At 37.6% G+C, this 17502-nt stretch overlaps 1 protein-coding gene across 5 annotated transcripts in view; it reads right to left on the minus strand.

Moving 5' to 3' along the window:
• Nucleotides 1–17502, minus strand: part of SPAG16 (sperm associated antigen 16) — a 952656-nt gene that overhangs the window by 894250 nt on the left and 40904 nt on the right. For all 5 annotated transcript variants that reach the window (XR_012374325.1, XM_073879053.1, XM_025892134.2 and 2 more), the window contains one exon: nucleotides 5025–5142. Coding sequence is in view for 4 of the 5 variants with exons in the window: in XM_073879053.1 (XP_073735154.1) it covers nucleotides 5025–5142 (118 nt within the window). In the remaining variant the exon portion in view is untranslated. The remainder of the gene's footprint in view (nucleotides 1–5024; nucleotides 5143–17502) is intronic.

The raw sequence follows: 17502 nt of genomic DNA on the forward strand, positions 1-17502 counted from the left end.
ATTATATATGGATATACACATCTTTCCTACTATCACTGAGTAGTAAGATTCCTTTATTAATAGAAAATAGCAGGTAATAAATTGTAACCTATAGATTAGTGCTCATGAAATGCCTGGCTGGAAAAAAAAAAAGTAAAAAATGTGTATCTATTCTTGGATGCCAAAATGGATTATAAAAATTTTAAAGGCACTTATTTAGAATAGTGTAAGGTTCACATAAAAGTTGCAATGTAATAGATTTCTTGTGTACCACCACCTTATTCCCACTGCTAACATCATGCATTACCATAGTGCATTTGACACAAGTAATGAGACAATATTGATACATTATTATTAACAAAGTCCATATTGCATTCTAATTTCATTAAGGTTTTTCTTTTTTTTCTCAGATTTTATTTATTTATTTATTTGAGAGAGAGAGTACAAGTGGGTGGGGGAAGGAGAAGGACAAGCAGACTCAGGGCTGAGCATGGAGCCTGATGTGGGACTCTATCTCATCACCCTGAGATCATGACCTGAGCCGAAATCAAGAGTCGGATGCTTAACTGATTGAGCCACCCAGACTCCCCAGGATTTTTCTAATATCCTTTTTCTGTTCCAAGATCCCATCCAGGATACCTTATATTTAGTCATCATGTCTTCTTTTTATTATTCTGATTATGTTATTTAAATTCAATTAATTAACATATAGTGTATTATTAGTTTCAGAGGTAGAGTTCAGTGATTCACCACTTGTATGTAACACCCAGTGCTCATTACATCATGTGCCCTCCTTAATGCCTATCACCCAGTTATCCGATCCCCACACCCCTCTCCCCTCCAGCAACCCTCAGCTTGTTTCCTATGATTAAGGATCTCTTATGGTTTGTTTCCCTCTCTGATTTTGTCTTGTTTTATTTTTCCCTCCCTTCCCCTCTGCTCCTCTGTTTTGTTTCTTAAATTCTACATATGAGTGAAATCATATGATAAAATTGGGGGTCTTTATGACCCCCAATAGCCAAAGGAATGTTGAAAAAGAAAACTAAAATTGGTGGCATCACAATTCCAGACTTGATGGAAGATGTGATTCAAAGACAGAAAATTAACACTGATACGTTTTAGCTCAATAGTTAATATAGCATTGAGATACCAAGGGTTAAACTCAAAGAAACTATTTTAACCCAGGGAGATCTGGATAGTCTTTAATAGCAGGTTCTTTTTTCTTTGTCTTCAGCAGAAGTAGGGGTTCAAAGGTAAAATAATTTGCAGGTAATACAATTCTTTGCTAATTTTACACACAGTGTAAAATTCAACCCTGCCTCATACAGACAGTGATTTAATTTTACAAACAAGTTTCCACATTAGATACATATCAAACATAAGGCAAGTAATTTGATCTCTGTTTAATAGGTAAGAAAACAGATATATAAGTAAAATGACCTGAATACTCATATGGCTACTGTGCAGCACAGCTGGGACTCATACGTACACTCCCAATCTTTAGTTCTTCTAACTAAAACAGTAAAAAGCAATCTGAAACCCAGAGTATATGTGACCTAAATATGTCCCCAAAATGGCTTTTGATCTAACCTCAGAAATTCAACTTATATTAAAGATAGGGGAATTGAGAAGTTCTTTATATATCTTGGATATCAGCCCTTTTTCTGTAGTGTCATTTGCGAATATCTTCTTCCATTCTGTGGGTTGCGTCTTTGTTTTGTTGACTGTTTCCTTTGCTGTGCAGAAGCATTTTATCTTGATGAAGTCCCAAAAGTTCATTTTCCCTTTTGTTTCACTTGCCTTTGGAGATGTATCTTGAAAGAAGTTGCTGTAGCCGATGTCAAAGAGGTTACTGCCTATGTTCTCCTCTAGGATTTTGATGATTCCTGTCTCACATTGAGGTCTTTCATCCATTTTGAGTTTATCTTTGTGTATGGTGTTAGAGAATGGTCAAGTTTCATTCTTCTGTATATACCTGTCCAATTTTCCCAGCACCATTTATTGAAGAGACTGTCTTTTTTCCATTGTATATTTTTTTCCTGCTTTGTCGAAGATTATTTGACCATAGAGTTGAGGGTCCATATCTGGCCTCTCTATTCTGTTCCATTGGTCTATATGTCTGTTTTTGTGCCAGTACCATGCTGTCTTGGTGATCACGGCTTTGTAATATAGCTTGAAATCAGGCAACATGATGCCCCCAGCTTTGTTTTTCTTTTTCAACATTTCCTTGGTGATTCAGGGTCTTTTCTGATTCCACACAAATTTTAGGATTGTTTGTTCCAGCACTTTGAAAAATGTCATTGGAATTTTGATTAGGATTGCATTGAAGGTATAGATTGCTCTGGGCAGCATAGACATTTTAACAATGTTTATTCTTCTGATCCATGAGCATGGAATATTTTTCCATCTTTTTGTGTCTTCTTCAATTTCTTTCATGAGTGTTCTGTGGTTCCTCGATATATAAACAACTTCTAAAACTCAACACCCAAAATACAAATAATCAAGTCAAAAAACGGGCAGAAGACATGAACAGACACTTATCAAAAGAAGACATACAAATGGCTAACAGACACATGAAAAAATGTTCATCATCATTAGCCATCAGGGAAATTCAAATCAAAACCACATTAAGATACAAGCTTCCACCAGTTAGAATGGCAAAAATTGACAAGGCAAGAAACAACGAATGTTGGAGAGGTCGTGGAGAAAGGTGAACCCCGTTACACTGTTGGTGGGAATGCAAATTGGTACAGCCACTTTGGAAAACAGTGTGGAAGTGCCTCAAAAAATTAAAAATAGAGGCACCCTATGGCCCAGCAATTGCACTCCTGGGTATTTACCCCAAAGACACAGATGTAGTGAAAAGAAGGGCCATATGCACCCCAATGTTCATAGCAGCAATATCCACAATAGCCAAACTGTGGAAAGAGCCAAGATGCCCTTCAACAGATGAATGGATAAAGAAGATGTGGTCCATATTACAATGGAGTATTACTCAGCCATCAGAAAGGATGAATCCCCAACTTTACATCAACATGGATGGGACTGGAGGAGATTATGCTCAGTGAAATAAGTCAAGCAGAGAAAGTCAATTATCATATGGTTTCACTTATTTGTGGAACATAAGAAATGCATGGAGGACATTAGGAGAAGGAAGGGAAAAATGAAGGAGGGGGAAGCGGAGTGGGAGATGAACCATGAGAGACTATGGACTCTGAGAAACAAACTGAGGGTTTTAGAGGGGAGGGGAGTGGGGGATGGGTTAGCCCAGTGATGGGTATTAATGAGGGCACATATTGCACAGAGCACTGGGTGTTATATGAAAACAATGAATCATGGAACCCTATATCAAAAACTAATGATGTACTGAATGGTGACTAGCATAACATAATTAAATTAAATTAAATTTTAAAAAAGATAGAGAATTGATGGCCTTTTCAGGAAGATAACTTAGCCCTAATTACACATAAGATAAGTGTAGATCCACTGTAGGACAGGTTGCAGATATAGAACTCAACAATTGAGAGAGGAGTATAAGCCCTTGCCAGCATGGATTCCTGGAAGACTCTAGTATCCTTGAATAGTGAAACTTAGTCTGAGTGGTCTGTCAGAGGTATCAAAGTATACGTGATCTTTTGGGACTATATGGTCATATCACAGATGGATTCCTCCCTGGAGAAGGACAATAGTGAGATAAGCATGAGACCAGGGAATAAAGAGAGTAAGTAAGTAAGCAAAAGTCTAAGCACGGCCTGTGGCAGGATAAGAAATAGAAGCAAACTAAATATAGCGTGAAGTACTCCAAGAGTTGTGCCTTTTGTTGTGATGCTAGGGAGAGGGGTTAGGTGAAAAGCAGCAAGGAGATGAAAGTCTGAAGGTTTGACATATCATGTCATAAAAATGTAAATTATTATTAAACTCATTTTATGCAATATTACCAATAATACAATACAGACATTCAAGAATACAAAATTAAAATTCAAACACAAAGAAGCATGGAGACACAAGTAATGTTTTGCATTTTAGCAGCTAAGAATTACACTCAAAAACAGACAAAATACAACTTGATTAAAGCATGTCTTAACAATAAAATTATTCAAGAATGAATATAACCATCATGCAAGCTATTGTAGTTTCTGAAAGTCTGGCCAAAAATAAAAATCTACAGAAAACAATAAAAGAATGTTAAGCATAGTTGCACTTTTATATTTTCTAATAAACTTACATATTTTTTAATGGCCCATAAACATTTTGTTTTACCCTCCTTGAATTCTATCCCAGAAGTTCCTATGCCTATGCAAAAACCCCTAGGAAGAATGGAAAAGGGTGTTAACAATAGAGCAAATTAAATTAAATCCAAAAGTAGGGGTGTCAAATATTCATTTGGAGGTAAATTCCAGGGAGTTTTTTTTCATTATCTCATATAAGTTTCACAACAATATTAAAAAAAGGCAGGTCATTGTGGCTATACTTTATGAAAAATCTGAGTTCAAAGTGTTTAAAGTCGATGTTTATAGGTGTCAAAGTTAGCATTTAAACCCAAGTCTGGGGACACCTGGGTGGCTCAGTCGGTTAAGCATCTGCCTTCAGATCAGGTCAGATCCCAGGGTCCTGGGATCAAGTCCTGCATCGGGCTCCCTGCTCGGCGGGGAGCCTGCTTCTCCCTCTGCCTGCCGCTCCCCCTGCTTGTGTGCTCTCTCTCTCTCTGACAAGTAAGTAAATAAAATCTTTAAAAATAAATAAATAAATAAATAAAAATAAATAAACCCAAGTTTGACTACAATAGTTGAGTTTTTTCCTCTAACTACACTTTATATCTCCTATAAATTTATGTTTTAATTAAATGTTTAGCTTAATAATAATCTTTATAGGTTTAAAATGAACAAAATAATTTTTATGAATATTTTCAAATGAATCTCTTTAACAACATAATTGTTGAAAACCTTTTTAAATTTATCTCAGAAATAAAACCAATATTTCTACTTATATTATTAAAAAATAAATGGTTAAAAATCATTTTGAGGTGGCTTTAATGGCCTCTTTACCTGTCCAACTGCTCTATCTCTTTCCAGAGAGGTCAGCATTTTCTGCTTCAGTAAAGCCTGGTGCTTCTCATGTAACACCCTGATAGTCGGTTCATACGATGCATAATGTAACTTTAACCTATGAAAAATAAAGGGCATCTTAAAGGGTAATTGAGTTAAATCAGTGATTTCCATCTAACTTCTAAACCTTTTTCTTCCTCTTATTTTTTGCAGTCAAATAAAAAATGAATAATCATATAAAGGTCAACATAACAAGCCAAGAATTGCCAGAAATATTACTTGGTATGCTACTTCTCTAAACATGGTAGGAACGAGGAAGTCAGATTTCTTTTGAGTTAACTAGTTTTCTATTTCCTACCAACAGTTTTGCTATATTCAAGCATGTACTCAGAAGATTGCTATTCATTGAGAGAAAAACTTGCAGTTTCTTTAATCAATTCAGAAACAATTGTCAAAAAGACAAGGACTGCAAACAATGGAAGATTAAACAGAAAAGGCGTCATTCACATCAAAATAAACTAAAGGATGGTCTTGAAAACAAGTCTAATTAACTTACATTAGGAAAATTAAGTATAAAAATATTTCATTATCTCATAGGAGGAATAATTCAACTCAACATATAAGCACCTTTAAGAAACTGTTTTATTTGAAAATGCCCTAAAAATACTTTTTTTAAACCTTTTTTACTTAAGTGTAGTTTACCTGTTGTAAAATATAGAGTTTAAATGTTACAGTTTAGAGTTTTAAGAAACATGCATGCCCAGGTAGTCCACGTTGTTATCAAAATATAGAGCATTTCTAATGCCTCAGGAGATTCTAGAACTTCATATATTTGGAATCATAGAATATGTTCTCTTATGTAACAACCAACATCACAGGAATACAAACAATTATAAGAGATTATGAAAAAGTATATGCCAACAAATTGGATAACCTGGAAGAAATGGATAAATTCCTAGAAACATAAAAACTATGAAAACTGAATCATGAAGAAATAGAAAAAAAATTTTTTTAAGATTATTTATTTATTTATTTGACAGCGAGAGAGGGAACACAAGCAAGGGGAGTGGGAGAGGGAGAAGCAGGCTTCCCGCAGAGCAGGGAGCCCGATGCAGGGCTCCATCCCAGGCCCCTGGTATCATGACCTGAGCCGAAGGCAGACGCTTAATGACTGAGCCACCCAGGCGCCCCAGAAATAGAAAATTTGAATATACTGATAACCAGCAAAGAAATTGAATCAGTAATCAAAAAACTCCCAAAAAACAAAAGCCCAGGACCAGATGGCTTCATAGGCGAATTCTACCAAACACTTGGTAGAATACCTATTCTTCTCAAACTATTACAAAAAATAAAAAAGGAAGGAAAACTTCCAAATTCATTCCATGAGGCCAGAAACTGGCTTCTTTCACTCAGCATAATTTTAGATTCTTCTAGGCTGTTGTGCGTATCAGTAATTCATTTCTTTTTATTGTGAGTCGTATTCCTTTGTATGTATATTCTCCATGTGTTTATTCAATATTCTGCTGATGAAGAACTGATTTTAGCTTGGGGCCATTATGAATAAGGTTGCTATGAACATTCTTACACAAAGTCATATAAGATATTTTTTGGTTCTCTTTCTCTCGGAAAAAATACCTAGGAGTTGAATTGCTGGGTTTTAACTTCTACTTCCAACAGCAATATATGACAGCCTTGGTTACTCTGCCTCTCTGACCAACATTTGGTGATTAGTCTATGTAGTCTTGTCAATTTTATTATCAACTTTATCAGTTTTATTATATTTTCAAGCAACCAACATGATTTTATTTTTATGTATTTGTTTATTTTTGTTTATCCCTTTGCTAGTTTATTGGTTTCTGATCTTTTTATTATTTCATTTCTTTTTCTTTCTCTGCATTTTTTTTTTAGCATCTAAGGTACAAGATTAGATTATTAGTATAAAATTTTCTTCTCTAAGCATTCAAAACTATCAATTTAAAAAAATTAAGAAAATAAAACTATCAGTTTTACCTTAAGCACTGCTTTAGCTGCATCCCACTGTTTTTAATATGCTGCATCTTCAGCCATTCAGATCGAAATACTTTCTCACTTCCTTCTTTGACTCATGGACTATTTAGAACTATGTTACTTAATTTCCAAATATTTGGGAATTTTCCAGAGAGCTTTTTGTCATTGACTTAATTTAATTTGGTTGTGGTCAGAGAACATATTTTGTATGACATCAATTCTCTGAAATGTATAGAGACTTGTTTTATGGCTAAGCATATGATCTATTTTGTGCACATGAAAACTCCAAAGTAGAATTCAAGAAATGTCAATTACACTCAATTAACTGAGGCCTTATTCTATAGGCTTAAGAGACTTCTTGCCTTTTTTTCTAATAATTGCAAAAAGACGAATGTTAAAACCTCCAATTGTAACTGTGGAAATATCTATTTTTACGTTTTATCAGATTTTGCTTCATATATTTTGAAGTGCTTACATTAGAGTCATGTATATTATGACTTCCTGATAAATTGACTTTTTTATCTTACTGAAATGGCCTCTTTTTCTCTGATCCTCAGGATGACACTGAGGATGTTGTTTCTGTACCCCTTCTCCTTAGGCCCGGTGGGCATGCAGAGGTGGCTCTCCTTCCCTAGAGAGAGCTAACACTTCAGCGGTGCTAAAAACTGCGGTAGAGCTATCTTCCCCAAAAGGTAAATGATGCCCTCCTCAAGTTGGCCCTACTTCCTCCTCTCCTAACTGCCAAGCTAATGGTTTGGTAAGGGAGAAAAGAGACTATATACATCCAAACTGCTGTAAGAATTAATCATATACTAACAGAAACCAAAAAGCACTCCAGAGACTGGATTTTGAGATGCTAAAAGGGCTATAACCTAAGACTGGATAAACAATAATTTGCCTAAGACACTGGATTTTACAAGTACTGAAACAAGTACTGCAGTGGATGCAACAAAGTCACTGCTGAGGTGACTCTCAGAAACCTGGAAAAAGTCATAGCTAACACTCAGAAAAGTGAAAAAGCCTTGAGCTGCCCTAGTGACAAAGAGTAGAAAAGGAACTCCATAACACCACAGCAATTATACACTGCGATGATAGTCCCCGTTCTTCCACAAAATTACCTATAGCCATTTACTTGTGTGACGATGTACTGGGAAAGTATATTTTAAGAAGTTATTATTAATATCCACAAATCCAGAGTGACATCACAGCCCCTATATTAGAAAGGGGATTTACAGAAGCCAGAGAATAAGTAGCATCATGGCTAAGGTCTGGCTCAAAGTGGGCTTATTTGGTCCATGTACCCACCCAATGATCACTCCCAGATTCTTTGAATAAATAATTTTAACTGATATATGAAGCAGCTGGAGTAAGCTATCAAAGTTGAGAAAGTCACTCCAGTGTCTTCTTCTGACATAGGATAGACTACTTGAAATTGCCTCACAGGCACAATTCTGTTTATTTTTAGCCTTTTTTTCTCTGAAGTTCTGTTAACTCTTTTCAGCTTCCTTTCTTAGTGAATTTTTTGTTGCAAATATGTTTTCCAGTTTGAGAACTTCCATTTGGTTCTTTGTTTATAGTTCCCATTTCACTTCTGCTATTTCCCAACTGTCCACTCATTATATTCATTATTTTCTTTAAAATTCTAAACATTTTGTAAGAGCTGTTTTAAAGTCTTCATCTACTAATTCTGTTATTTCTGTCATTTCTGGGTCTGTTTCTATTTTTTCCTGGATATGTATGGGACACATTTTCTTGCTTCTATATATGTTATATATTTTATCATATGTTGGACATATATTTATCTGAACTCTGTTCTCTTTAAAGAGTTTTGTTCTGGCAGAGAGTTAATTTACTGATGGGCAATTTGAGCTTTTCGAAGCTTACTTTTAATCTTTTATTAAGACAAGTTTAAAGTAGTTCCTTCTCTAGGGCTAGAATAGCTCTGCTCCTATGACATGGTTTATCAAGCGTCTTTTTTTTAAAGATTTTATTTATTTATTTGAGAGAGAGAGGGAGAGCACAAATGGGGTCGGGCAGAGGGAGAAGCAGACTCCCCACCGAGCAGGGAGCCTGACGTGGGAGGCTGGATCCCGGGACTCTTGAATCATGACCTGAGCGGAAGGCAGATGCTTAACCAATTGAGCCATCCACGTTTATCAAGGGTCTTAACTGAACGTTCAGAGTTTTTAGTGAGGTTCCTCCACTGTAGCTGGTCGGAATTCCTACATCTGCAAACTCTGGAATCTCCATTTAACTCATCGTTTCCCAGCAGCTGTTCTTTATAGGCATCATTCTCTCACTATTCCAAAACTTAGTCTTTGGTCAAAGATTAAAGGGAACGACTACAAATATTTCTTAAATTCCTTTCAGGCACCTCCCACCTTTTGTGTACCCTATCCTGCAAATTCCGGCCCCCTCGCAGCCCTGCCTCATCAGTTAATCAAGACTACTGTGTTCTGACTGTGTTCTATGTGGCCACACTATTGTCAGAATCGTATTTCTGGACCAAAATCTGAGGTAATCATGCCACTCACGCTGAATGGTTCCCTTCTCTTTGGCATCACAGTCCTACTCTGCCAATTTTCCAACATCTAAAAAAACAGCTGCCAAAAATTTTATTCAGTTTTGCAGTTCATTACAGTTGAAGAGCCCATCTATTACCAGTTGGAAAGCTAGTTCTATACCAGTTACTCTGACATGGATGCAAGCAGAACAGCCCCAAAATAGTTTTAAATGTTTTTCTATTAAAAAAATAAGAGAGCGCCTGGGTGGTTCAGTCTGACTTCCACTCAGGTCATGATCTTGGCATCCTGGGATGGAGCTCCAAGTTGGGCTGTATGCTGATCGGGGAGCCTGCTTGTCCTTTTCCCTTCCCCTCCCCCCACCACTTGTGTGTTCTCTCTCAAATAAATGAATAAAATCTTTAAAAAAATAAAAGGAGTCCTTGTTTTGCACAATATTTTCATGAAAGTATTTATAAAAGTCACTGATTTGTAAGTCATATTTATCTTAACATAATGTATTATTATACCAGATTGTTGAAAGCAATAAACCCTAAGCACTAAAGTTAAGTTACATATACATTTAATATATATATAATATGTATTAAAATTCAACCATATTCAGCAAAGCATGAGAGTAATAAAATAAAAATGTAAGTAGTATGTACAGTTCTATCCCCCATTCCATTTAATGTGCTAAATATACACTTTGCTGTATACTACACACTTCCATGAATATTATGTATTTATAAACACATATTCAGCTACAGAGTTATATACACAAAACAATGTGTGCTGTAATTTGTAGACAAATGGAAGGATTGTTATTATTGATGGAACAATTTTCCCTGTATTACTAACTTTAGCATCTAACTCATTCATGGGATATGAGCTGATAATCCTTTATCCCAAGAATTAGCATCATGTAGAATACCCCTAGAATATAACAAGGAAACAACATTCAAAAAACCCTTCTGTTGGCAAGGGTGCAGAGAAATATGAATCCTCTTACACTGTTGGTCTGAATGCAAACTGGTGCAGCCACTCCGGAAAACAGTATGGAGGTTCCTCAAAAAGTTAAAGATAGAACTACCCTATGACCTAACAATTACACTACTATTATTTACCTAAAGGATACAAAAATACTGATTCTACAGGGCACATGCACCCTGATGTTTATAGCAGCACTATCAACAATAGCCAAATTATGGAAAGAGCCCAAATGACCATCGACTGATGCATGGATAAAGAAGATGTGTGTACACACACACACACACAAAGGAATATTACCCATCAAAAAGAATGAAATCTTGCCATTTGCAACAACATGGATGGAGCTGGAGTATATTATGCTAAGCAAAATAAGTCAGAGAAGGACAAATGCCATAGGAGTTTGCTCATATGTGGAATTTAAGAAACAAAACAGATGAATATAGGGGAAGGGGGAAAAAAAGAGAGAGGGAGGCAAACCATAAGAGACTCTTACCTATAGAGAACAAACTGAAATTTGCTGGAGGGGAGGTGGGAGGGGGTTGGGCTAAATGGATGATGGATCTTAAGGAGGATGCGTGTCGTGATGAGCGCTGGGTGTTATATCTAAGTGATGAATCACTAAATTCTACTCCTGAAACCAATATTACACTATATGTTAACTAACTAGAATTTAAATAAAAACTTGAAACAAACAAAAACCTTCTGTTTAGTCAGTCTGAAAGAGTGTGTCTGTTTTGTTAAGTTCCATAAGTAGCTCATAATCCATCTGCTTATAAGTTCTAACTTTTGATATTGATAATTCTGAAAATAAGTAAATTCATAAGAAACTCATGTTAGGCTGGCAGTGGAGCAAGATGGTGGAGTAGGAGACCTGGATTTCCTCTGGTCTCAGGAATTCAGCTGGATAGGGATCAAACCATTCTGAACACCTACGAACTCAACAGGAGATTGAAGAAAAGAATAGCAACAACTCTCTGAACAGAAAAGCAACCATTTTCTGGAAGGTAGGACCTACGGAGAAGTGAATCCGAGGCGATATTCAGGAGGATAGACGGTGGGGGAGGGGGCTTCCGTCGGCCTCTTCTGGCAAGTGATAGAGCCGCGGAGCACAAAATCAGAACTTTTAGAAGTCAGGTCCGCTGAGGGACGTCGCTCCAGGGGCTAAGCTGGGGGTGGAACCCTCGCAGGACAGTGTGGTCTCAGGACCCTTGGGGTCACAGAAACACTGGGGGTGCCTGAGTGCGGCAGAGCTCCCAGGTATCAGAGCAGGGAGGCCAGCTGCAGAGACAGAGCCGAGGCGCGGGCTCTCAGCTCAGGGTTGCCATAAACTGTGATCGGTGACACAGTCGGGCCACTGCTCCTCCAGCAGGGACCCAACAAGCGGCAGATCCGGGGAGACTCCCCTTCCTCCCCCGGAAGGAGCGGCGTGGAAGCGCACCGCAGGGATCTCCTGGGTTTGGAGACTCCACACGGGGTCGGATGCCAGAGATAGAAACGCTCGGTCACAGGCCGGGTGAATGCGGAGTGCGGCCGGAGACCGGGGAAATGGGAGTGACTGACTGCTTTTCTCTGGGGCTGCACTGAGGAGTGGGGCCCCGAGTTCTCGGCTCCTCCCAGGCGGAGATTGGGAGACGCCATTTTCACTCTCGTCCTCCAATGCTGTACGGAAAGCTTGCGAGGAGCAAAAGCTCCCGAGAGCAAACCTGAGCAGATTGCTTAGCCCGGACCCGGCAAGGCCAGGGCAATTCCGCCTCCGGCAAAGACATCTGGGAACCAGGGCAACAGGCCCCTCCCCCAGAAGATCAACAAGAACAGCCAGCCAAAACCAAGTTTACCGATCGATGAGAACGGCAGAACTCCAGCACTAGGGGAATACTGCACATAGAGTTCATGGCTTTTTCACCATGATTCATTAGTCTTTCAAAGTTAATTTTTTTAACTGTTTTTTTTTGAATTTTTCTTTTTCCCTTTTTCAACCAACATCTTATCAATCCCTTTTTTTAAAAAACATTTTTATTTTTCATTTTTAGAGTCATACTCTATCCCTTCATAGTAGTTACCCTTATTTTTGGCATATATATATATACAAGTTGTTATCTCTTTAAAATTTTGAGATACAGTTTCCTCTAACAGATCAAAATATACCCTAAATCTCTAGTGTATGGCTTTCTTCTAGTCTTCTGCCCGATCACACTCTGCCCCCTTTTTTTCTTTCTTTCTTTCCTTTTTCTTTAATCCTTTCTTTTTTCAAACATCTTCTTATCAATTCCTTTTTTAAAATTTTTTACAATTGTCATCTTTACAGTAATATTCCATCCCTTCATTGTATCAACCCTTATTTTGTACATATATAAGTCTTTCTTTCTTTAAAATTTTAGGAGGTACTTTCTTCTAACAGACCAAAATACAACCAAAATCTAGTGTGTGGCACTGATCTATGCACTAACCTGATCATATTTGATCATATTCTGTTTGTTTTTGTTTTGTTCTGTTTTTGTTTTTATCTTTTTCTTTTTTCTTTCTTTCCCTTTCTTTTCCCCTGGTTTCAGGTCTTTTCTGATTTCATGAGAGTATATATATTCTGGGGACATTGTTAACCTGTCAGCATTTTGTTCTGTCATTCATCTATTCTCCTCAGGACAAAATGACAAGACAAAAAGAATCACCTCAACAAAAAGAACAAGAGGTAGTACCGTCTGCAAGGGACCTACCCAATATGGACATTAGTGCGTTGTCGGACCTAGAGTACAGAATCATGGCTTTAAAGATATTAGCTGGGCTTGAAAAAAGCATGGAAGTTATTAGAGAAACCCTTTCTGGAGAAATAAAAGAACTAAAATCTAAACAAGTCAAAATCAAAAAGGCTATTAATGAGGTGCAATCAAAAATGGGGGCACTAACTGCTAGGATAAATGATGCAGAAGAGAGAATCAGCGATATAGAAGACCAAATGATGGAAAATAAAGAAGCTGAGAAAAAGAGAGAGAAACAACTACTGGATCACGAGGGCAGGATTCAAGAGATAAGTGATACAATAAGACGAAACAACATTAGAATAATTGGGATCCCAGAAGAAGAAGAAAGAGAGAGAGGGGCAGAAGGTATATTGGAGCAAATCATAGCAGAGAACTTCCCTAATGTGGGGAAGGAAACAGGCATCAAAATCCAGGAGGCACAGAGAACCCCTCTCAAAATCAATAATAATAGGTCAACACCCCGACGTCTAATAGTAACACTTACAAGTCTCCGAGACAAAGAGAAAATCCTGAAAGCAGCTCGGGAGAAGAGATATGTAACCTACAATGGTAGAAACATTAGATTGGCAACAGACCTATCCACAGAGACCTGGCAGGCCAGAAAGGACTGGCATGATATATTCAGAGCACTAAACGAGAAAAATACACAGCCAAGAATACCATATCCAGCTAGGCTGTCTTTGAAAATAGAAGGAGAGATAAAAATCTTCCAGGAAAAAGAAAAACTAAAGGAATTTGCAAACACAAAACCAGCCCTACAAGAAATATTGAAATGGTTCCTCCAAGCAAAGAGAGAGCCTAAAAGTAACACAGACCAGAAAGGAACACAGACAATATACAGTAACAGTCACCTTACAGGCAATACAATGGCACTAAATTCATATCTTTCAATAGTTACCCTGAATGTAAATGGGCTAAATGCCCCAATCAAAAGACACAGGCTATCAGATTGGATTAAAAAACAAGACCCATCAATATGCTGTTGGCAAGAGACTCATTTTAGACCCAAAGACACCCCCAGATTGAAAGTGAGGGGGTGGAAAACCATTTACCATGCTAATGGACACCAAAAGAAAGCTGGGTTGGCAATCCTTATATCAGACAAATTAGATTTTAAACATGGACTGTAATAATAGATGAGGAAGGACACTATATCCTACTTAAAGGTTTGTCTATCCAGCAAAAAGATCTAACAATTGTAAATATCTATGCCCCTAACATGGCAGCAGCCAATTATATAAGGCAATTAATAACAAAAGCAAAGAAACACATTGACAACAATACAATAATAGTGGGGGACTTTAACACCCTCCTGACTGAAATGGACAGATCATCTAAGCAAAAGATCAACAAGGAAATAAAGACTTTAAATGACACACTGGACCAAATGGACTTCACAGACATATTCAGAACATTTCATCCCCAAGCAATGGAATACACATTCTTCTCTAGTGCCCATGGAACATTCTCCAGAATTGATCACATCCTAGGTCACAAATCAGGTCTCAACAGGTACCAAAAGATTGGGATTATTCCCTGCATATTTTCAGACCACAATTCTTTGAAACTAGAACTCAATCACAAGAGGAAAGTTGGAAAGAACTCAAATACATGGAGGCTAAAGAGCATCCTACTGAAGAATGAATGGGTCAACCAGGAAATTAGGAATTTAAAAAATTCATGGAAACCAATGAAAATGAAAACACAACTGTTCAAAATCTTTGGGATGCAGCAAAGGCAGTCCTGAGAGGAAAGTATATAGCAATACAAGCCTTTCCCAAGAAACAAGAAAGGTCTCAAATACACAACCTAACCCTACACCTAAAGGAGCTAGAGAAAAAACAGCAAATAAAGCCTAAACCCACCAGGAGAAGAGAAATAATAAAGATCAGAGCAGAAATCAATGAAATAGAAACCAAAAGAACAGTAGAACAGATCAATGAAACTAGGAGCTGGTTCTTTCAAAGAATTAACAAGATTGATAAACCCCTGGCCAGACTTATCAAAAAGAAAAGAGAAATGACCCAAATCAACAAAATCACGAATGAAAGAGGAGACATCACAACCAACACCAAAGACATACAAACAATTATAAGAACATATTATGAGCAACTCTATGCCAGCAAATTAGATAACCTGGAAGAAATGGATGCATTCCTAGAGATGTATCAACTACCAAAATTGAACCAGGAAGAAATAGAAAACCTGAACAGACCTATAAACACCAAGGAAATTGAAGGAGTCATCAAAAATCTCCCAAGAAACAAAAGCCCAGGGCCAGATGGCTTCCCAGGGGAATTCTACCAAACATTTCAAAAAGAATTAATACCTATTCTCCTGAAACTGTTCCAAAAAATAGAAATGGAAGGAAAACTTCCAAACTCATTTTATGAGGCCATCATTGATCCCCAAACCAGACAAGGACCCCATCAAAAAGGAGAATGACAGACCAATATCCCTGATGAACATGGATGCAAAAATTCTCACCAAAATACTAGCCAATAGGATCCAACAGTACATTAAAAGGATTATTCACCATGACCAAGTGGGATTCACCTGCAAGGCTGCAAGATTGGTTCAACATCTGCAAATCAATCAACGTGATACAATATATTAACAAAAGAAAGAACAAGAATCATATGATCCTCTCAATAGATGCAGAAAAAGCATTTGACAAAGTATAGCATCCTTTCTTGATCAAAACTCTTCAGAGTATAAGGATAAAGGGTACATACCTCAATATCATAAAAGCCATCTCTGAAAAACCTAAAGCGAGTATCATTCTCAATGGGGAAAAACTGAGAGCTTTCCCCCTAAGGTCAGGAACGCGGCAAGGATGTCCACTATCACCACTGCTATTCAACACAGTATTAGAAGTCCTAGCCACAGCAATCAGACAACAAAAAGAAATCAAAGGCATCCAAATCGGCAAGGAGGAAGTCAAACTCTCAGGATATAAAATCAATGCACAGAAATCAGTGGCATTCCTATACACCAACAACAAGACAGAAGAGAGAGAAATTAAGGAGTCAATCCCATTTACAATTGCACCCCAAACCATAAGATACCTAGGAATAAATCTAACCAAAGAGGCAAAGGATCTGTACTCAGAAAACTATAAAATACTCATGAAAGAAATTGAGGAGGACACAAAGAAATGGAAAAACGTTCCATGCTCATAGATTGGAAGAACAAACATTGTGAAGATGTCAATGCTCCCTAGAGCAATCTACACATTCAATGCAATCCCCATTAAAATACCATCCACTTTTTTCAAAGAAATGGAACAAATAATCCTGAAATTTGTATGGAACCAGAAGAGACCCCGAATAGCCAGAGGAATGTTGAAAAAGCAAAGCAAAGCTGGCGGCATCACAATTCCAGATTTCCAGCTCTATTACAAAGCTGTCATCACCAAGACAGTATGGTACCAGCACAAAAACAGACACATAGATCAATGGAACAGAATAGAGAGCCCAGAAATGGACCCTCAACTCTATGGTCAACTAATCTTTGACAAAGCAGGAAAGAATGTCCAATGGAAAAAAGACAATCTCTTCAACAAATGGTGTTGGGAAATTGGACAGCCACATGCAGAAGAATGAAACTGGACCATTTCCTTACACCACACACAAAAATAGACTCAAAATGGATGAAAGACCTAAACGTGAGACAGGAGTCCATCAAAATCCTAAAGGAGATCACAGGCAGCAACCTCTTCGACCTCAGCCGCAGCAACTTCTTCCTAGAAACATCGCCAAAGGCAAGGGAAGCAAGGGCAAAAATGAACTCTTGGGATTTCATCAAGATAAAAAGCTTTTGCACAGCAAAAGAAACAGTCCACAAAACCAAAAGACAACCGACAGAATGGGAGAAGATATTTGCAAATGACATATCAGATAAAGGGCTAGTATCCAAAATCTATAAAGAACTTATCATACTCAACACCCAAAGAACAAATAATCCAATCAAGTAATGGGCAGAAGACATGAACAGACATTTTTCCAAAAAAGACATCCAAATGGCCAACAGACACATGAAAAAGTGTTCAACATCACTCGGCATCAGGGAAATCCAAATCAAAACCTCAATGAGATACCACCTCATATGGCTAAAATTAACAAGTCAGGAAATGACAGATGTTGGTGAGGATGTAGAGAAAGGGGAACCCTCCTATACTGTTGGTGGGAATGCAAGCTGGTGCAACCACTCTGGAAAACA

The sequence above is a fragment of the Callorhinus ursinus genome, unplaced genomic scaffold (genome assembly GCF_003265705.2).
Source record: "Callorhinus ursinus isolate GAN/ISIS: 27379988/994484 unplaced genomic scaffold, GSC_fseal_2.0 scaffold2, whole genome shotgun sequence".
NCBI lineage: Eukaryota > Metazoa > Chordata > Mammalia > Carnivora > Otariidae > Callorhinus > Callorhinus ursinus.